We start from the raw sequence: 23,954 nt of genomic DNA on the forward strand, positions 1-23,954 counted from the left end.
TTTTTGCAAAATATGGTGACCAAAATTAGGAAGCCATTGCTAGCTTGGCAATATTTAACCAATTTGGCGAGATAGTGGTTTATTTTTTATTCTAATCGCGGGCACTATTCAACAATGGCCATTCCTAAGGTCCATTTTATTAGCGCTCCTAATAAGCGGCCACCGTTGTCGCCTACGAAGGGACGGACAGTTACAACCCTGCCTTCTCCGGGATTCGAACCCGGGTGTTGGAGTCGGCTGTCCCCCCCCCAAAAAAAAAATCTATAAAACAGCAAAACGAGACACATGCAAATAAGAAGAGTGAATACGGCCAATTCGACCTTTACCGGCGCTCTAAATGCACATCAGTAGGTTAGGTTATTTAATTACGGTAAAGCCTCAAGGGCTATCTGCCTAAAGAGAGGGATGCCTTCGTGGAGGACTTTCTAAGAGAACTGGCTCGTATACACGTTACACATGGGGGAAAAACACCCATGCAGACAGCCCGTTCGCGGGATTCGAACCTCGGACCGAACTACCAGCGTTCAGCAACTTTACCGCTCGGCCGCTGGCGGGCCCAGATGAGTAGAGTAGTCAGAGGTGTCGCTCCAAAATCTGTAAAATAGGGCAAAACGATACACAAGGAAATGAATAAAAGTGTTGTGTTTATTTTCGAAATAAAATTTCATTTCAACACTCTAAAGTGCTATTTTGTCTTGTTTTTCTATTAGCAAAATTGTGCTGACATTCTGGGAGATTTTTATCATTACTTCAGTTGCTCTATTATACACAATATACAAGATTTGTCAGGGTTCGCACACATTTCTGCACACGGAAATTAAGTACTTTTAAGGACCATTAATGAAAAAAATTAAGGACCTATGAGCAAATGGGAACTGAATAAATTCAATTGAAGATATTATCTATGCCTGAATACCTTTTTTGCAATACCATCCTAAAAATAAAATAGATCCCTAAGTAGAACGCATTATTGCTAAACATGAATTAATTAAGATAATTGTTAAGATAATTAAGATAATTGTTTGAGAATAAAATAAACTTTATGCAATTTATCAAGTAGCATTAAATATTTTACACTTATAATTGTAGGTCATATTTGAAAGAAGATAAGTGACATTTACGTTTTACTAAAAGTTAGCTTTATGTTGATTTTTTTTTATGTCTCTTTTTGTCACATACTTGGTCAGTCTAGAGATTTAGTAAATAATCAGGTAGATCTTATGTCAAACTACATAGGTTAAAATGAGAAGTAAGATCATAATCAGCATGATTCATAACAGAAGATTGAATGTTGTCACCGCTGCTGCTTGTCTATAGAGAAACCTGCTGATTAGAACAAACCTGAAAGGCTTGATGTAGGCAAGTGTTGAAAGTTAGTCAGGTTCTGTTTGATGAAGTTAGTGTCGTAGCTTCGTGTACAGTTCCAGAGGTTATAACCCAGTTAACATACTTTAGGGTTTCAATAAGCCATTAAAAACCAGACGTGATAAGTTGTTTTGTATTATTTTAAGTAGATGCATAGAATATGTTTTACTTGAATTTTTACATTTTTATAATTTATTTTGTGACCACAGTGAGTATTAATGAAAGGCGATAACTCGCTTTAATATGTAGAGATAATTTTTAAGGGTAAGCAGTTAGATATAAATAATTAAATTAGGTAAATAGGTAACCTTAGTCATGGATTTACATGGCCACTATTAAATTTTGTCCCTATTAAAATCAAAATCTAATAAAATTTCACAGTTGAAAATACATGTTATTTATGACACTGATTCTTAAACGATATTAGAATAATTACACATTAAAAGCTACAAAACATTTATGTTTTGTAACAACAACTATCTACAAAATATTTATCCGTCATTTTAATTTGAAGCCTTCCCAAACATTTTGGCTAGTTTATACCGATTTCCTTCTCTTTAAGCATATTTTCTAACAATAATTAGAGATTTGTCTCAATGTGCAAACCAATGCTCTTGCTAGTTTCTGCGTCTTCATCTTGTCAACCTCTCCACAATGTACCTATGAGGGTTTAATTGATCTGGTAAAAGTTAAATAGTCCAAAACCCCCGATAGACGTGAAGCAAATTATCACTATGTCTGAAAGTAACTACAATATAGGACAAAGGTTTAAATAAGCATCTTATTTGAAAAGAACTTAGAACAAACATAAACGCATGTTCTGATGCTAACAAAATCAATTATATCTCACGGTGACGTAATTAAACAAGAACAGTCAAATTCAAACTAAATAGGTGGACTAGTGGTCAAAAATTATACAATTTAATTTAAATTCAATCTGGCTCAGTAACTCTATCATATGAGGAAACAGAAATGGAAAATTATAGTAAAGGCTGAAATCATAAACAATTGCGTAATTTACATAATAATAACTGCACATATCTTTGAAGAATAATTTATAATGCATTCAGTTTCTTCAGTATGTTTCTTTTTCATTTTAGAATTTTTGGATTTAATTAAGGATTTCTGTTTTTCTAAAATCACTAAATGCATTTAGAATGTATAGAAAAAGTGAATAATTTAATTTCTTTAGTAATATGGAATTCAGAAGAAATATGAAATATATATATGGTAAAGGCCGGTTACAGAGCTGATGTGGCAGATTTTTTAGAATTTAGCGACACACCAAACAACAAAAGCTAGAAATGGCAAAACTTTTAGAATTTAGAGCAGGCATTGGAAGCAGAATTTAGATAGGCACTAGGCAGCAGAATTTAGGATACATAGAGATTGCATCAAATGGGAAAATGTGTATGATGTATAGCTCTGTGTATGATGCATTAAAACATATTAGATGGATCTTTGAAATTGTAAGTTTTCAATTTTTGTATTAATAAAAAAATCCCTTTCTATAATGTCTGCCCAAGTGATACGATTAGAAGCATTTTTGATATTTTCCGTGCATATTTCATGTAAAGGGAAGATAAACATATTAAGAAAAAGATTCTAGTATCAGGAATAAAACACTCAAATATTACTCATGTCTTCATTGTTCTTCCAGATGTTCTCCAAAAAGTAAGAAATTCATCGCAAACATTGTGTAAAATACGCGTTGATACCATGAAGGCATTTTTCACTTTGTCACATATTTCTTTAATCTTCTAGAATCGTGGGTATAAAGGGAAAAGTGTAAAATTACTTTTATAGATGAAACTGATGCATATTCTGAAAATTTTGAATATTCCGAGACAATTACATTTGAAAAACGCTTACTATGAAAAAAATTAAAAAGAAGATATTTTTAATTAATTACATAGAATTTTGCTTTTACTAAGAGTTGTTTCGGAAATTGTGCTTTATAGCATTATACCTCGTATATTTTTCAGATTCAAAATATTGTATAATAAGTTGCCAAAATAAAACTTTATAATATGACAGCAGAAAATAAAAATGTTTTATTTTAATGTTATTTATCAAAGTTATGATGTTTAAAAAAAAAAAAAAACCGTCGAAAAATTCTGATTTCAGAATTAAAAATTTTCTATAGAAACTGGTCTGAAAATCGCCAAAATGTTGACAAGTCCTCAAATTTAGAACCGTTTAATAAAAGAATTTACATTCTCAAAAGCGAAAATTGTTTAAGAGCTCTTTATTACAATAAATGAATTTCGAAATGCTTATGTTTCATTTCTTGCTTAGAAACTCGAGTATCCCGTCATTTATATTAAAAATAGAAACAAATTATAACCCATGAACCCATTCAAAAGATAACCATATATGCGGCAGTGAATCGCCAAAAATGTTCCTCAAAATGCTAATTCACACTCAAAATGACAGTCGTAAAAACAGACAGAAATTTCAGATGATTAAAATTAAGGACCTTTAGCTGATTTTGGCCAAAATTAAGGACTTTTAAGGACCAAAAATCGATTCAAAAAAATCTAAGGACTTTTAAGGTCTCTTAAGGACCGTACGAACCCTGTTTCTTAAATGCAAGGACTCGTTTTTAGGTCTTTGTGTGCTTCTTTTACCGATTTGAATTCAGAAAAATTCCTCTCAAAATAAAAATATATTTGCAGTAATTAGGAGGAAAATTGTCAGAAGTATTGTAATATGTAAAACTGCCTTCTAAACTGTATTTTAGAATAAACTAGAAAGTTACTATCTATTAAAATTTTGTTTTTCTAAACAATAATAGAAATAAAATTTTGAAATATTTATGTCATTCTGATCCTAATTTAATTTACATTCGTATTTTTCATTCAAAAGTGTCAGCGAAGCAACATTATAAAGCTGTTACATTCTCTGTGCAGTTTCCTAGAATACTCTGTCAAAACAATTCGCACATTTCAATTTGTTGGATAACACAAGTCCCCTAAGTTTATCTAAATCCCCCTAAGTATGTATTATAACACAGTATTCACACATTCTTGTCGCTTTAATCCTCCACGAAGGCAATAACATTCTTTCTGAGCTTTGCTACGAAAAGAAGGACTATAATTCAATAAAACCCAATCTTTCTTTTCTAATGACTAAACCTTATAAAATTATGTTTTACACAAAAAATACTACCCCCCAAAATTATATCACACAAATTATTTCACACAGTAGCACTGAAAGTAGGGCGGTCTACTGTGTTTTTCTATTTACACATATTATAAAATAATTATTATTTTATAACCTATTATAAAATTATAATTAGAAAAAAAATTCGAAACCAGGAAAAATGAATTTTCGGTAAACCATACAGAAGTTTAAAATTTGAGAATTTTAGAAACACTTTCCTGAACATGGCAAAACAGCAACGAGAATTATTTATATGTATACATATGTATGTACTTCATATAAATTATAAAATGTAATATTACGTTAAATAGCATGAAATAATTTTCCCTATTCAAAAACTGTTTCACTGCTTTCAAATGATATAAATATCTATAGCTGCAGCTCCTGACATAAAGTTTGTGTTCCCTTTATGATGTCCTATAATGGGCAAAATACTTTATTAATGATGCATAATTTCAGCGAAGGATTTATAAGCTACACAAGCTATAGCTGGCCCCCCCCCTAAAAAAAATTAAAATGTAGTACAACCGACTTATCAAGGGCCCCCAATATCTCAAATAGCTTAGGACCTTATCAAGTCTAAACCCGGCTCTGCATAATTTGTAAATTAATCGTGATTTATGTTATATGAATATCTTATTTTATGTAGCATTTGCTATTCCCGCGGATAGGACGCCATTATTGTAGTTATCTTCATTAAATCCCTTCAATCTCAATGCAATTTTTTTCGCAAAGACGCGTTTTCTTCTTAACTTTAGAATTGGTAAAGGTACCACATAGAGATAAGAGGAATTTCGAAGCCCGGAAACTACCTTCGGGCATCCAAGGTCATCCCCTCAAAAACTTGAATGAGCTAAAACCCCTTATCGCTTACAGATAGGAAGTCGGGAAAAGGAAAGTAAGTCAAGGTCAGGTTTTTGACCTTTCCAAATCTACAGATACATTAATTACTCTGAATTTTTTTCTTCACCATATTTCACGCACGTTAAAAAATTGATATAATTAAACGAATTTGTAGTTAATATACATTGGAGTATTCATTTAACAATAAAAATAGAACGTTACTTGAAATTCTGATAGTATAGGGAAAAATTCGTATCTTGAGATACAGAAACCGCCGCTATCATTTCCGTTTCAAACTTGAATCTATCTACTCAATGCCTGAGTTTAATATCAGGCGATCTAAAAATACCAAATACTGGATGAATTTTGAACTTATCTGGTAAGAAAGTAACTAAAATTAATACCCAAAATAATAATTAATAAATAAATATGAAAGTTTTGAGATTTTAAATTACGTCAACAGGGGCGTTTTTTTAACGTTTTGTGTGTTACCTTTATTTATTAAATATCATGTTCTATGTAATCAAAGCATAAAATTCAGTTCAACAGCAATATCGCAAAATAATTTTTAAATGATCATATCTTTAGAACTTCCGATACACAGTCTCGCGCGCTGAAGAAAATTTTTCCCCCGCCCGTACGGTGTTGCCATTGCTCGCTTTGAAATCGCTTAGTTTTTAAATCAAAAATTCGTTCATTACAAAATATGAAATCGACAATAAAAAAAATTTCAAATTAGGGCTTCCACATGCCCATATTCTGCGGAGGATTACGGTATTTAAATTTTGATGGCTCTAGGTACTATTGTTTATCACAATGTGAAAAAAATACATACATTGATGAAAATATTGACTGTACATTGCAAATGTTACTTATTATTTGATTGTACATTGTAAATGTTAGTAGTAAAATAAGTTACTTAGTTTTTATGTATTCTCAAGTATCTTATGTATTTATATGTTTTCTTATTTTGTATTTTTACTTATGTTTACGCATTAATTTTCAAGTTTGAATTTTCACTTCAAATTCTCACTGTACCCTCACAGCACACTAGGTCAACTGTTAGATTCACTATCTTGCATCTCCATTGTTCGCCTTCTATCTTGATTGGCTCTTAGAGCCTTTGTGATGCAGGGTCACCCCCTCTTCTCATCTTTGACCTTTCTGCCCCTTCGCCAGACTACTCTACGTCATCGGCCTATGGGTTACTGTGCCGAATACATCGCCGGCGATATCTGAACTAAACGAAAAATTACTGGAAACAGAATTTTATTTTTCTGAGTTTGTGATTCTACAATTTAACTCCATAAACCACTGCATTCCACCGAATTAACTGAATAATTCCCGCGCACAGGATTCAATACTTCATTCACAAAAAGTTGAGCCTCGCTTATTGTATTATTTGCAAGTTTCATTATTTTTTCAAAAACAATTTCAATTTAAATAAAAGATTTTTCTCCACTAAACCCCTTTTCCTATATCAGTGTATAACGTATTTTCTCCCTCGTCTCGTCGGTAGCACACTCGCCGCGTATTCGAGAGGTCCAGGTTCGAGTCCCGGCAATGGCAATTGCACATTTTTCACGTCTCCAGTATAAAAATAATTCCTAATTCCTCTACAAGTGTGAGAATAACATCTGTTCTAAATTGCTGTAAACCCTTGTAGAATTAAGCTGATATTAATTATATGTAACCGGCACTTTCAAAATTTTATTAAATAACCAGGATAAAATGACCAAATGGCCGGACCAACAATATGCTGATGTGGTCCCGACACTTTGATGTATCGAAACTATTTTTCTAGTAATTTTTCTTCTTTCCTATATTTTTTAATTATGGATTAACCGTAGATTGTTGTGCCCTCTATCGTCTAATTAATTGGCAGATAACTGTTTTACCCAACTTTATGACCCCATCAATGGCCGAATGGTCCAGAACCCTAAACACTGGGAGACCTGAATTCGATACCATGTTACATGGTTGGTTTCTATCGTTTTTCACCATGTTGAACGAGTATGTGTAATATGAATATGTATGTGTCCTTTACCATATCCAAATAACCAAACCTGATCGAATCTTCAGAGAAATGTTACGCTAAGGTGGCATTCGAAAAGATTGAAAATTTGTAACTAAATATAAAATATTTTCTCATAAGATTATAACAGTACTTACATATTACTTCAAATTATAATAGCCTAAAGTAAGTTAAAATTTTCTACTATATAAGTAATGTACAATGTTACAACGACTTATATTAAATTATATTAGTTTCACAAACCGGTATAGCCGTGCTCGAATCCCGAAGAAGACATGAATGTTTGCAAATGTATAGTTTCGTGAGCTTTAGCTGAGACTATAGGTCAAACAAGTGAGCAATAGCAACAACACTGCCACTAATCTTGTTTGAATTTTGCATTTTTAATTAATGGAAAATTCTTTCAAAATATATTTTCTCTGAGAGTCGATGAAGAGACAGTTCTAAAACAGTAAAAGTTTCATAATTCGAATAATTTTCCATTACGTCAAATTATGAGATTTATCAACATAATGCGGAGAAAATTCTTCGAAACTAAAAATTCCGTTTTTAAAGTTCTACATAAATAACGCTATAAATGCATTTAATAGCTGAAAAATGATATTTTATGTTAACTAATGTAGTCCTCATCTTAATACAAATGAGTTTTTTTTTTTTTTTTTGGTATATTTAGATAAAAGCAGACAACTGCCTTTTGTTGTTACTTGCTCTTGCTTAATTAGTACTCTAGCGTCTTGCTAGCAGAATTTTGGAATACGCGCCGTTAATTATCTCATCTAGCTTGAGTAGTCTATTTTAAATGTAGTAGACTACATTTAAAATCTACATTAATGTCTACGAGAGTTGCCGTTTTCTCCTGTTAGTATTCTTTGCTTAAACATTCCGCATCAATGACAGCACAAGTTTGTCCACTTCCGGACCACATTTGGCGGACAGCACAGCGGGGAAGGGGGGGCAGATTTCAGATTCTTCTACTTAACCCCTTTGCTTTACCACCAGCCACCAACCCTGGCCCAAGGCTAGGTTCTGACTCCCTTACTACCATGGCAACAAGTTCCAATAGAGCGATTACTGATAACAGAATTTTATTTTTCCGAGTTTGCCAGCCTACAATTTAACTCCACAAACGACTGCATTCCACCGTATTAACTCGAAATCAATAATTCCTGTGCACAGGAGTAAATATTACATTTATAGCATAGTATTTATCTTGAAGTATTTACTTAACGATTCCTCGTAAATATGAACACACCAGAATATATTCGCTACAGCTTTGAGTTAAAGAAAGAGGTTAAAAGAAGTCGAATTAATATATATATATATATATAAAAAAACACTTACGGGGGCCACTACTTTCTGAATTTTTATTTGTGATTTAAATGGTTAATTTTAAATTTCAGTTTGCCCTTTATTTGTATTAAATCTACAATTTAATTTCTACAAATTTACTTCGATAAACCAATGTCTCTCACATCTAGAGAGATGTTCTCAACCAGAGAAGTTTTTTTCCGGGGCCCGGGCGGGGGGAGGTATGTGGTCAGCTTTTTATTTATATTCTTAGGATTTAGTTTATAAAGCACGAATTTAAAAAGAACTACGTTTTTGTACTGGTAAGTATAAGTATCTGCTTAGTAGGTGTCATAAATACAGTGAAATTTTCATTTTATTTCTACTACTGAACAGTGTTTTTACTAAACCTTTGTTCAATAAGAAAGACATAGTCAGTGTCGTACCCCAGAGTCGGTGCACCCGGTACAGCAACACAGGGAAGCCAGATGCCTAGCACCGACCTTTTACACACTTTATTCTCATACATATTTTAATTTAAAAATCTATCACGATCTTCACAAATTCTTTCCCGCAGGTCGATGCAAGGGGTTTTATACTACAAATAAAGAATATGATTGGAACATTCAACTATGCAACACCGTTAAACATTTTAATACATAAACTTTGAAAATTAATGCTTTTAAAGGTATGATTAAGAACTCAACATATATATTAAAAGAAAGAAGAAATATTTAAAGATTAATATTAAGATTTTATATTTGATTAAAGATTAAGATTTTAAAATGTTATTAAAAAAGTATTTAAAGTCTTTTTGGAACTTCACCCCGATTTCAAGTTGACTTCCTCTCTCGCCAAGGAGACTCCACTTTTCAAATAACTCCAAATCCTCCTACAGTATTAAAAATACACAAAACATGTTTTATTTTCAATTTGAGATTTTTAAAAATATAAGATTAGAAGTAGAATTTTTTGTTTTGTTTTGTCTTTAAATGCCTTTAAAAATCATATATTAAGTCCGAAAAAATAATAATTTAAAAACTTTAAGAAAGAACTGCAGTATTTTTTATTTAAATTCATATTAAGCAAGATAACATATTATAAACAAATCCAAAATTTATTTTTAAAATTCAAGGCATAAAACACTCAGAATGACCCTATAAAAGCATTGTTTGATGCATTTTTTAATTCAGCAAGTAAAATGCTTCATTATTGAAGATATGAACGGATTTACGTTATACATACGGAAAATCAATGGGACGAGTCAAACTACCGGTGTTTACTGATTGTACAGCTCTGCCGCTGTTAGCCTAGTTTAGTTTGGCCCCCACCAGCGGCCGAAGTGTAAAATCCCTGAATATTGGTAGTTCAAACCTGGGGTCGATTCCAGACGTACGGGCGTCTTCGTGGTTTCCCCATGTGTAGCGTGTATACGAGCCAGTTTCCCTTAGAAAGTACCCCATGAAGGCATCCCTTCCTCTAGGTACATAGCTATAGTGAGTTATTATATCCTAAAGGTAGACCTGTGACAAGGGAAGAAAGAGACGCGAGTACTATAAAAACTTCAGAACAAACTGAAATTACGAAACCTCACATACTGCTGATGAAAAAGATATTTATATTCCTGATGAACAAATCACAAATAATATATTATAACAGAACTTATAATATTCATTTTTGCGAAAAATATGTAAGATAAATATAGCATAATAAACTTTTCCCGTAATAAAAAATTCAACACTGGATTTAACTTTGTTACTTTTGTCACTTGCCAAATTGATAGACTTCTCCAATCATATAAAAATTGTAACATTTCTGGCGGTTGCTTTTTGACTATTCTTTCTTATTCATTTTATATACCGTTAAAGGAAAGCTACATCTGTATACTACAGTATTTTTTTAAATATATATTATAAAGGGAACTTAAAAAAAAAAAAAAAAAAAAAAAAAAAAAAAAAAAAAAAAAAAAACAATGTACATTATTTCGTCGCATTTCTCCACTTTTATGGAGCTAATCGATTTGTGCAGTGAACGTCTCAAATGTAAATGCCGAAGATAATCAACTCTGGTAAGATAATCAGGATTATAATTCGTAAGATAATCAGATAAGATCAATATATTATTTTTAGATAATCTAAAGGTAAGATAACCAATCCCTCCTCTACTTTTAACACTGCACTTTTTTTTTTTTTTTTAATTTATACAGGCTTCGTACACATTTCTGCACACGGAAATTAAGTACTTTTAAGGACCATTAATGAAAAAAATTAAGGACCTATGAGCAGATGGGAACTGATTAAATTCAATTAAAAATATTATTTTATGCCTGAATTTCACTTTTCTAATACCATCCTAAAAATAAAATAGATCCATAAGTAGTATGCATTATAACTAAACGTAAATTAACATAATTATTAATAAGTTTGAGAATAAAATAAACTTCATGCAGTTTATCAAGTAGCATTAAATATTTTACAAGTAGCATTTATAATAAGTTGGACATATTTGAAAGAAAATAAGTGACGTTTACATTTTACTAATAGTTAGCTTAATGTTGATTTTTTTTTTTGTCTTATTTTGTCACATACTTGGTCAGTCTAAAGCAGAGGTTCTCAACCGGTGGTAGGCAAGAAAAAATAGGTGGTACACAAAGAAGCAAAGTATTTTTAACTATTTATTTCAAAAATTAAAACCCCAACATCCTGATCGAGTTTTTTCTCTAACACTCGTAAATTGATGCGATCTGAGCTTTGTTCACGAGTGGTGGTGGTAGTAGTACTTTGGTGGTACTAAAGGTTTTCAATTTTTATTTAGATGGTCCACATTAGTCAAAAGGTTGAGAACCGATTGTCTAGAGGTTTAGTAAATAGCAGGTAGATTTTATGTCAAACGGCATAGGTTAAAATGAGAAGTCTCATAATCAGCATTATTCATAATAAAAGACTGAATGTTATCACCGCTGCTGCTTGTCTAGAGAGAGACCTGCTGATTAGAACAAACCTGAAAGGCATGATATAGGCACGGTTGGTAAGTGTTAAAAGTTAGTCAGGCTCTGATACAGTAAGTGTCATAGCTTCGTGTAGAGTTCCAGGGGTTGTAACCCAGTTAATATACTTTCAGGTTCCAATAAGCCACCAGACGTGAGAAGCTGTTTTGTATTAAGTCTCACTAGATGCAAAGAAGAAGCTTTACTTGAATTTCTACATTTTTGTGTTTTATCTTGTGACCACAGTGAGTATTAATGATAGGCAATAACTCGCTTTAATATATAGAGATAATTTTTAAGGGTAAGCAATTAGTTATAAATAATTAAATTAGGTAAATAGGTAACCTCAGTCATGGATTTACATGGCCACTATTAAATTTTGTCCCTATTGAAATCAAAATCTAATAAAATTTCACAGTTGAAAATACATGTTATTTATGACACTGATACTTAAACGATATTAGAATAATTACACATTAAAAGCTACAAAACATTTATGTTTTGCAACAACAACACTCTACAAAAAATTTATCCGTCAATTTAATTTGAAGCCTTCCCAAACATTTTGGCTAGTTTATACCGATTTCCTTCTCTTTAAGCATATTTTCTAACAATAATTAGAGATTTGTCTCTGTGTGCAAACCAATACTCTTGCTAGTTTTTGCGTCTTTATCTTGTCAACCTCTCCACAATGTACCTATGAGGGTTTAACTGATCTGGTAAAAGTTAAATAGTCCAAAACCCCCGATAGACGTGAAGCAAATTATCACTATGTCTGAAAGTAACTACAATATAGGACAACGGTTTAAATAAGCGTCTTATTTGAAAAGAACTTAGAACAAACATAAACGCATGTTCTGATGCTAACAAAATCAATTATATCTCACGGTGACGTAATTAAACAAGAACAGTCAAATTCAAACTAAATACGTGGACTAGTGGTCAAAAATTATACAATTTAATTTAAATTTAATCTGGCTCAGTAACTCGTAATCATATGAGGAAACAGAAATGGAAAATTATAGTAAAGGCTGAAATCATAAACAATTGCGTAATTTACATAATAATAACTGCACATATCTTTGAAGAATAATTTATAATGCATTCAGTTTCTTCAGTATGTTTCTTTTTCATTTTAGAATTTTTGGATTTAATTAAGGATTTCTGTTTTTCTAAAATCACTAAATGCATTTAGAATGTATAGAAAAAGTGAATAATTTAATTTCTTTAGTAATATGGAATTCAGAAGAAATATGAAATATATATATGGTTAAGGCCGGTTACAGAGCTCATGTGGCAGAATTTTTAGAATTTAGATAGGCATTGGAAGCAGAATTTAGAAAGGCACTATGCAGTCGAATTTAGGATCCACAGAGATTGCATCAAATGGGAAAATGTGTATGATGTATAGCTCTGTGTATGATGCATTAAAACATATTAGATGGATCTTTGAAATTGTAAGTTTTCAATTTTTGTATTAATAAAAAAATCCCTTTCTATAATGCCTGCCCAAGTGATACGATTAGAAGCATTTTTGATATTTTCCTTGCATATTTCATGTAAAGGGAAGATAAACATATTAAGAAAAAGATTCTAGTATCAGGAATAAAACACTCAAATATTACTCATGTCTTCATTGTTCTTCCAGATGTTCTCCAAAAAGTAAGAAATTCATCGCAAACATTCTGTAAAATACGCGTTGATACCATGAAGGCATTTTTCACTTTGTCACATATTTCTTTAATCTTCTAGTAGAATCGTGGGTTTATAAATCTTGCTTTCAAATCCTTCTAAATTTTCTAAGTTGCAATGTCAAAAAAAGAGGGTAGGGAAAAGTGTAAAATTACTTTTATAGATGAAACTGATGCATATTCTGAGAATTTTGAATATTCCGAGACAATTACATGGGAAAAACGCTTACTATGAAAAAATTAAAAAGAAGATATTTTTAATTAATTACATAGAATTTTGCTTTTGCTAAGAGTTGTTTCGGAAATTGTGCTTTATAGCATTATACCTCGTATATTTTTCAGATTCAAAATATTGTATAATAAGTTGCCAAAATAAAACTTTATAATATGACAGCAGAAAATAAAAATGTTTTATTTTAATGTTATTTATCAAAGTTATGATGTTAAAAAAAAAAAAAAACCGTCGAAAAATTCTGATTTCAGAATTAAAAATTTTCTATAGAAACTGGTCTGAAAATCGCCAAAATGTTGACAAGTCCTCAAATTTAGAACCGTTTAATAAAAGAATTCACATTCCCAAAAGCGAAAATTATTTAAGAGCTTTTTATTACAATAAATGAATTTCGAAATGCTTATGTTTCACTTCTTACTTAGAAACTCGAGTATCCCGTCATTTATATTAAAAATAGAAACAAATTATAACCCATGAACCCATTCAAAAGATAACCATATACGTCAGTGAATTGCCAGAAATATTCCTCCAAAATGCTAATTCACACTCAAAATGGAAGTCGTAAAAACAGAGAGAAATTTCAGATGATTAAAATTAAGGACCTTCTACTGATTTTGGCCAAAATTAAGGACTTTTAAGGTCCAAAAAATCTAAGGACTTTTAAAGACTCTTAAGAACCGTATTTTTTATTTGGTACACTTATGGTCTTAGGTAGGAATAATTTTTACTTGAATTTGTTTAGGATACCAGCAAAATGGTGGATTACTCGACTGGAACATTCTGTGCCCAGGTACAACCTCTAGGCACAGAATTGTGAAATGCTATATCCACTTTGTTGTTAAGTCCAAACTGAGAACACCCTGACAATGGACGTTGGAACATTTGGAAGGATTTCATTCACAAGAATTTCCGTTTCTTGGAAAATATAGGGAAGGGGTGCATAAACAAGGTCGCAAAACACCTGCAGAGGTGTGGGGTTTCTTGTTTGAACAAAGAGCCCTAATGGCATTCATACGTTAATAGACAGCTCACCCTGTTGGATCTGCGGTTTGGAAGGACAATACGAAACAGAATTCGCTTCACAATTAGAAAGGAATTTCTTATCTCTAAGGGAGAAAGTTTCGCGGGTAAACAGTAACATGCAGCTTGTAAGGTTACCATTTTAAAAAATTTCTAAAAGGGTATTATAATAAAAGTTGTCACAATCGGCTAAAAACTGATCTTAAATATAATAGTTCTTCACTGATAAATTAACAGAATAATAGTAGTAATAATTTTAATAAAAATAATCTCCAAATATGAAAATCAGGGCAGCATGGCGACGCGAAGTAAAGGGTTCAAGAGAAAAATTAAAATGAATTCTAAATGGAAAATTCGGGTTACTAAACTAATTATAATATTTATATGTAAAATATATTAATTTAATATTTAATTTATTATTCTAAATTTCATTTTATTTCTAGCCCAAAGCCACAATTTGTCCAGAAGGGCTATTAATTTCGTTTTGACGTTTTGCGTCGAGCACTATAAAATGGCGTTTCTCTTTTCAAAGTGTCGCCACCAAATGTTACAGCCCTGCATTATACCTAAAGAAATTAAATGGTGAAAAATCTGCATGAATATGTTTCCCGCAATGTTAAAAAACAACGGTACATAGAGGAATCAAATTTTGAATAACGTAGTCCTTCACTCGAATATGGGCATCTGGAAAGCCCAAATTTGAAATTTGGTTTATCTGTTTCATATTTTATAAAACCAGCTAATTTTTTATTAACAAACTCACCGATTTCAAACGGAGCAACGTCAACACTGTACGGGGGGGATGAAATTACCTCCAGTGCGTGAAATTGTGTATGGGAAATTTTAAAGATATGCTCTTTTTAAATTATTTTGTGATACTGCTGTTGAATATTATGGTTAAGTGCGAAGAACATGTAAGCATTCGCACTTATATGTATAAAATATAAAAGCTTTCAGATTTTTTTTTATTACTGTTTACGATTTGACACAATTTTTGATAATTTTATCTCATTATTCAGTTCTTTTACGATAATTATAAATGAGTAAAATGCGAGTTAGGGAGTGGAAAAAATTGCTATCCTTTTTATAGCATGATTTTGTTCATGATGAAATTAATGTCAATAATTAATGTGTTTATGAGCACGGCAGATCAATTTGGGAATAAAGAATTTATAAATTTAAATATATTTAAAAAAAGATGAAAGAAAGCGATTATCAAATGGGCAAGAAAAAATTAATTTGCATTGTTGCATTTATTTAAAAAAATCTGATGTCGCCACCACGACTTCCTTGTATGACCTATTAAATTAAACACAATTTTTTTTGGCATTTCATTTAAACTTACTTCCTCGAATTTCATTCGAGATATACAGTTAAAAAATTTTTCATTTCTAATCAGCACCGATGTTAAAATATGTGCTTGTTGTAGTATTGAAATATGTATTTCGTATGTATATATTTCTAGTATTTTTATACTTCTGTAGAAAATTTCGTTTAATTCGTTACGATTCAGCCAAACATTTGCGGACTAATAAGAAGTGCCTACTGCAATCTAAATGTGTGTGTGTGTGTAATTATGGCAAAGCCTCGAGGGCTATGCGCCTAAGGGGAGGGGTGCCTTCGTTGAGGACTTTCTAAGGGAAACTGGCTCGTATACACGTTACACATGGGGAAAACCACGAAAACGCTCATGCAGCCAGCCCGTTCGCGGAATTCGAACCTCGGACCGAACTACCAATGTTCAGCGACTTTACCGCTCGACCGCTGGTGGGCGCAATCTAAATGTCAAGATACGACAACGCTCGAAACTTCCAACACAAATTTTGGAATTTGGAGTACATTGCGAGGGGTGGGGGAAATAGAGAACGAGACAGTTTTATAGTATCTCCAGTTCTACTGGTCATATTGACGAAATTCAACTTGCGTTTTTTATGTCTCGAAAGCATGACTTAGGATACGTATTAGATTTATATATAGCGTTTCTCTAATATAGTTATTTTGACAAAAATCGGACTTTTTCTGAAATGACATGCTGAATGGTATGTAAGGAATAATACAATACATGAAGAGTTAGGAGTTACTGCGCACTCATTATTATAAGTTGGCCAAAAAATTTCATGAAAGGCAGCAAAATATCGATAATCCCAGTATTAAAATCTGTGATTACGACTGTTCCGGTTTGACTAGAAACTTTCACTATGCCGATGTTCCGGTTTGATTAGAAACAAACTTTTCTCTGCCTCAGAATGGCAACAGCGAGAACTTGACTTTAGATTTGTTATGACGCAGCTTGAACGCTGCTCCTGAGATGTAACATTAGATTCGATTATAGATTAGATTAATTTTAGTATTTTAATAAATCCCTTTAAAACTAGATAAGTATTTGATCATAGAATTATAGCTGAACCACCGCTTGCAGAAATTTTTAGATGTGGCATTTAGATACGTCGTTAGATAGTTAGATGCGTGGGCAGCGACATTCGTGATTCGAATAGTGTACATTAGTGCGTACATAAACATTTTTTTGGTGCTATATGCCGGGAAGTCGGCTAATATTCGAAAATATGGATTAGCACGGTGTGAAGTGTGCGAAGCCTGCAAAAAACAGGTAGGATAAGTTTTCTATTTTAAAGTAATTATGGAAGATCGTGTGGCTAAGCTTAAATCGAAACGCAAAGTATTAAGGACAGCAGTGTTCAAGGTACTAAAGAAAATTGAGACAGAATTAAGCAAAGATGACTTTAGTATAAATGTAATAGAAGAAACTTTAGACATATTAAACGAAAAGGCAAAAACTCTGAGTGATTTAAACACTCAAATAGAACAAGATTTGAAGGTCCCAGAGGATGAATTTGAACTTGAAGTTTCATCCGCTCTAGAATATGAAGAAAAAATCCAACTGTGGCAATTTAGAGCAAGAAAAAAATTGAGGGAATTACACAAACTCGAAAATTCGGATCCTAATGAAACCGCTATAGATTCCAAACTTGAAAATAATAAAATTATTCGCCTTCGGAAATTGACTATCGCTAAATTTTTTGGTGATTCTAGCGATTGGCAGGAATTTTGGGAGTCAATTCGAGGCAGCTATCCCATAACAATGACTCATTATCAAAAGTAAATAAATAAGCACGTTTCCGGGCTCTCGCTTACAAATGACAACTACGATTCAGCTATAGAACTGTTAATTAGCAGGTTTGGGAGAAAAGATTTGGTAATAAATGCTCACATGAATAAACTGTTAAATCTTTCCCCTGTTAGAAATGTAAGGGATATAGAAAATCTTAGGAATTTATATGATCAGTGTGAAACTCTAATTAGATGCTTAAAGTCAATGAACGTCGTATCAGAAACTTACGGTAGTTTACTTTGCCCAATATTGTTAAAATTAATTCCATTAGAGATAACATTAGAATACAGTCGCAGTAGAAACAGTGACAAAACATGGAACGTTAACGAATTAATGGAATTTATTCGTAAAGAAATAGAAAGCCGCGAAAGAGCTACGCAGTTAAATGAAAGTAGAGAAACAAAACACCGAGCGGAAATGATTCATAACTGGAGGCATAAATCAAACGATCGTCTCCACTCCACTCACGATAATGTAAACAACAAGCGCAGTAAACAGTTTGAAAGAAGTTCGCCTAAAACGTATGAATATGTTGCTCCAGTAGCTAGCAGTAAATGCATATATTGTGACGAACTACACGATTCGGAGCGCTGCGAAATTAAAACCGTGGAGGAGAAAAGAAATATTTTAAAATCTCAAGCCCGATGTTTTTTGTGCCTAAAATCTCAGCATAAAATTAAGCAGTGTAAGGAAAGAAAAATGTGCGAAATATGTAATAAAAAACACAATAGGTCTATTTGTTTCCAACTCGAAACCAAATCGGAGAAAAACAAGGTCGTGTCGACAATTCCATCCAGTAAAGAAGATGTTCAGATTAGTCAATTAAAAACCGAAACTTTCCGCAGTGCATTGCTACAAACGTGTACTGTGATGATACGTCCATTGTCGGATAAGGATAATTTAGAACCAGTTCGTATTCTATTAGACAATGGATCGATGAGTTTTATAATTCGGGACATTTCAGAGAAGTGTAAATTACCTGTTATTCGAAAGGAGACTTTGTACGTATTTGCCTTTGGGGTTAACCAGGCAACAGAACAAACTCACAATGTTATTAAAGTCAAACTAGAAAACAGAAGTGAACCATCCCTAAATATAGAAATTGAAGCTTTAGAAACTAACCAAGTATGTGCAACTAATTTGCCTTTCCCTTATATCCAAGTTTCCAAAATTAACAAAAAGTTAATAGGACTCCAATTAGCTGATTCTTGTGAATTCAGTGACAAAAATGTTGCTGTTTTGATCGGAGCAGATTACTATCATGAAGTAATAACTGGTAGACTTAAACTTATAGCTTCCGAAATAGTATTCGGATGGTGCCTTCAAGGCCAGACTGATTCTAACGGTAAATTGTTAAACATGGACATTATTGTTGACGATAAATTGGTCTCAACACAGTTAAAGCAGTTTTGGGAATTAGAAACATTGGGAATTGAACAAGGGAAGGAAATTAGTAAAATAGATAATGACATTTTAGAGAATTTTAACAGAACTATCAAATTTAAAGAAAAGCTATATGAGGTTAAACTCACTTGGAATGAACATTCGTCTGAATTAAAAACGAATTACGTAAATGCAGAAGTTCGCTTTAATAAACTGGTCAAAAGGTTAAGAAATGATCCACTGCTTCATCAGCAGTATCACTCAGTTATAGAACAGCATTTAAAAATGGGTATAGCTGAGGAAATTGATCCAAGTTCTGAAGAAACAGGAAGAATTTATTACATGCCTCATCAGCCAGTTATCCGACCTGACAAACTCGTGAGAGTTGTATTTGATGCATCCAGCCATTCGAAAAACGAATACTCTTTAAACGATTGTCTCTATTCCGGTCCTGATTTAAATCCACCATTGTTAGAGATATTAATACAATTTCGTACACATAGCATAGCATTTACTGCCGATATTGAACAAGCCTTTCTCCAGATTTCTCTGTCACCTGAAGATAGGGATGCTGTAAGATTTTTGTGGGCAAATAACCTTACAGATAAGGATGGGAAACCTAACACGAAAATACTTAGGATGACTCGCGTTTTGTTTGGAGCTACATCCAGCCCATTTTTGCTTGCCGCTACTATCAAACATCACATAAATACCTTTAAAGAAACAAATCAGAAAGCAGTTAAACTATTGAACGAAAGTTTATACGTAGACGATTTGATAAGTGGGGATGAAGACGAAAACGAAGCTAAACTCATATATGAAGATATTAGATATATTTTGAAGGCTGCTGGTTTCAACATGCGAAAATGGAAAACAAATTGTGGGAATCTGCAGGAAGTTTTTGACGAATACGAAAATGGTGAAATCCAGAAAATTCTGGAACAGAAGGTATTGGGATATAAGTGGAATTACAAGGAAGACCTTCTGAAGATAGAATCACAAAATCTAACTAATAAAGGGAAAACAAAGTTAATGACAAAAAGAGAAGTTCTTAAAACCATTGGAAAGCTTTACGATCCCATTGGATTTATAAGTCCATTCACTATTAGGGCAAAAATACTAATGCAGGAAATTTGGCAACTTAGAGTAGATTGGGATGATCCGTTACCATTAGACTTTGAAAACAAAATGAAAAAATGGATTAATGAACTGTCAGCGATTCAGGATGTAAGCATTCCGCGACATTACTTCCGAAAGACTAACAAGTCTGAATTGAGAGACATTCAAATGCATTGCTTTACCGACGCAAGTCAGAAGACATATGGAACTGTGATATACCTGCGATACGTCACGACGGACAGTAAAATAGGAAGTAGTTTTGTCATTTCCAAAACCAGAGTAGCTCCACTGAAGAAGCTGTCCCTTCCAAGATTAGAGCTGATGGGGGCGCTCATCGGAGCACGATTAGCCTCGAATGTCAAGAACAGTTAGAGAAAAGACTCCAGATGAATGTATATTTTTGGTCAGACTCTTCTGTTACGTTACATTGGATAAAGGACGATTTAAATAAATGGAAGCCATTCATCCAACATCGAGTAATGGAAATACGAGAGAAAACATCACCTGAGTCCTGGAATTATTGCCCTGGAGATGAAAATCCGGCTGATATGCTGACCAGAGGAACAAAGACAAATTCCACGAAATGAATAACGTTCGTTATCTGAACTACGAAATAGTGACATGTGGTGGTATGGACCTAAGTGGCTATTACATAGCATCGATTCGTGGCCTAAACTTGCAGAATCAGTAAGAGATTTCAAGGATCATGAAGAGCTTGAACTTCGAAGGGGAGCTGTAGTGAACTCAACAGTCACAGGTGAAAATTCCATTGAAAACGAATTCATTAAAAGGTATTCGTCATTCAGCAAATTGATTAGAACTACTGCGTGGTGTTTAAGGTTTGTGAACAACTGTAGAACCAATCCACCATTAAGAAAAGAAAGTTTTTTGAGTGCTTCTGAACTACAGAATGCAACAAAGGTGCTAGTCAAATGTGTACAACATTCTGAATTTCAACTTGAAATTAAGTGCCTGCAGTCGAAACGATCAGTTCCGAGTAATAGTAAGGTTTATCCTTAAATGTATTTCTAGATGAAGATGAACTTTTACGAGTTGGTGGGAGACTACGTTACTCCAATCTTTCAGAAGACCACAAACATCAACTTCTTTTACCCAAAAGACATCATTTCACTGAATTACTCATAGATTATTATCATAAAAAATCTCTTCATTCGGGCTTTCAAACAACACTTTCTCTTATTAAACAATTATACTGGATACCTTCCGGACAAGATAGAGTTAGACGCGTTATAAGTAAATGCATGACGTGCTTTCGAACAAGGAACCAAACCATAAACCAAATGATGCGAGACTTACCTAGAGATAGAGTTGTAATAACTAGTGCAGGTCCAGTTATCACCAAGCCTAATTTGAAAAGATCTACAGTTACGTTAAAATCATACATCGCGATATTTGTTTGCTTTAGTACAAAGGCTATTCATCTAGAAGTAGTATCGGATTTGTCTACTGAAGCATTTGTAGCATGTCTTAGAAGGTTTATCGCCAGACCATCTAAACCATCCATTGTTTGGAGTGATAAAGCTACGAACTTCAAGGGAACGAAGAATGTTCTTGATAAACTCTTTAGAATTTGTAGATCGGATCCTATTCAGCGCTTTAGTTCCGAAGAAGGTATAACATGGAGATTTATTCCTCCTTCCTCCCCGCATTTTGGCGGGTTATGGGAGGCTAATATAAAATTAATGAAGAGAATTTTGACAAAGGTCGCGAAAACGACAATTTTGAACTTTGAAGAGCTGTATACATTAATTACACAAATAGAAGCCTGCTTGAACTCTCGACCTCTATCACCAATTTCGGCTGATCCAACAGATCTTCAGCCTTTGACTTCAGGTCATTTCCTAATAGGAGCTCCACTTTTGTCGATACCAGAACCGAATGATTCTGTAGATTCTTTGACCTTGTCTTCTAGATGGACCTTAATTCAAAAACTTAGAGCTAATTTCTGGAACCGTTGGAGCATGGAATATCTTAATCATTTGCAGAACCGCTCAAAATGGAATCAAGTGAGATCCAATCTCAAGGCAGGACAACTAGTCTTGTTAAAGGATAAAAACAAGACACCCATGAAGTGGACACTAGCTCGCATCGAGGAAACCTTTCCTGGTCCAGACGGACTAGTACGAGTCGTAGACGTCAGAACTTCAGATGGAATCTTTCGCCGAGCTGTCTCCTATATCAGTCCACTCCCATTTCCAAATGATGTTGGACAACGACTATAACAGTTTGGAAAATATGAATAGGCCTATGGCCCAATTAAATCTATGGTCATGTAATATGCAACTCTAATAATTTGACATATGTATTTATTTTCATTTCTTTTATCTGCTACACTTCGAATTTTATGTCTGCAGGGTTCGTACGGTCCTTAAGAGTCCTTAAAATTTTTTAAATCGATTTTTGGTCCTTAAAAGTCCTTAATTTTGGCCAAAATCAGTAGAAGGTCCTTAATTTTAATCATCTGAAATTTCTTTCTGTTTTTAAGACTGCCATTTTGAGTGTGAATTAGCATTTTGGAGAAATATTTTTGGCAATTCACTGACGTATATGGTTATCTTTTGAATGGGTTCTTGGGTTATAATTTGTTTCTATTTCTAACATAAATGATGGGACACTCAAATTTCTAAGCAAGAAGTGAACATAAGCATTTCGAAATTCATTTTTTCTAATAAAGAGCTCTTAAACAACTTTTCGCTTTTGGGGTTGTGATTTCTTTTATTAAATGGTTCTAAATTTGACAACTTGTCAACATTTTGGTGATTTTAAGATCAGTTTCTATAGAAAATTTTTAATTCCGAGATCTGAGAATTTTTCGGCGATTTTTTTAAAACATCATAACATTGATAAATTTCATTAAAATAATGGTAATGTATTAGAATTATATTTAATAAATAACATTCAAATAAAACATTTTTATTTTTCGCTGTCATATTATTAAGTTTCATTTTGGCAACTTATTCTACAATATTTTAAATCTGGGAAAAAAAAAAAAAAAAAAAAAAAAAAACAAGGTATATAGCTATAAAGCATAATTTACGAAACAGCTCTTAGTAAAAGTAATTTTACATTTTTTCCCCTCCTTTTTTATTCCAAAATATTTCTGGCTTTTTGCTGTTACAGAATTGGTTGGGATAATTTTTCTTTAGTATTTTTGACACTGCAGCTTGGAAAATTTAGAAGAATTTTAAGGCAAGATTTATGGACTCACGATTCTAGAAGATTCGAGAAATATGTGACAAAGTGAAAAATGTCTCCATGGTATCAACATATCAACACATAATGGATGCATTTTACAGAACGTTTGCGATGAATTTCTTATTTTTTGGAGAACGTCTGCAAGAACAATGGAAACATAATATTTGAATGTTTTACTGCTGATACTAGAATCTTTTTTCTTAACATGTTTATCTTCCCTTTATCTTCTCTACTTTTCACTAGACAAAAGCATGGAAAATATCAAAAATCTTATCACTTGGGCAGGCATTACAGAAAGAGATTTTTTTATTAATAAAGAAATTGAAAACTTACAATTTAAAATATTCATCTAATATGTTTTAATGAAAATTTTTAATTCTGAAATCAGAATTTTTCGACTTTTTTTTTTAAACATCATAACTTTGATAAATAACATTAAAATAAAACATTTTTATTTTCTGCTGTCATATTATAGTTTTATT

At 32.6% G+C, this 23,954-nt stretch overlaps 1 protein-coding gene across 4 annotated transcripts in view; it reads right to left on the reverse strand.

The window, feature by feature from the left end:
* The window catches only part of LOC118182592 (uncharacterized), a 117,785-nt gene that overhangs the window by 16,244 nt on the left and 77,587 nt on the right, over positions 1-23,954 (reverse strand). For 2 of the 4 annotated variants that reach the window (XR_015040360.1, XM_035351965.2), the window contains exon 2: positions 9,522-9,587. The exons of the other annotated variants lie outside the window; for them this stretch is intronic. Coding sequence is in view for 1 of the 2 variants with exons in the window: in XM_035351965.2 (XP_035207856.2) it covers positions 9,522-9,587 (66 nt within the window). In the remaining variant the exon portion in view is untranslated. The remainder of the gene's footprint in view (positions 1-9,521; positions 9,588-23,954) is intronic. 4 annotated transcript variants of the gene reach the window in all.

This window comes from Stegodyphus dumicola, chromosome 3 (genome assembly GCF_044657685.1).
Source record: "Stegodyphus dumicola isolate Sdum_Otavi_A_Nest chromosome 3, ASM4465768v1".
Taxonomy (NCBI): domain Eukaryota; kingdom Metazoa; phylum Arthropoda; class Arachnida; order Araneae; family Eresidae; genus Stegodyphus; species Stegodyphus dumicola.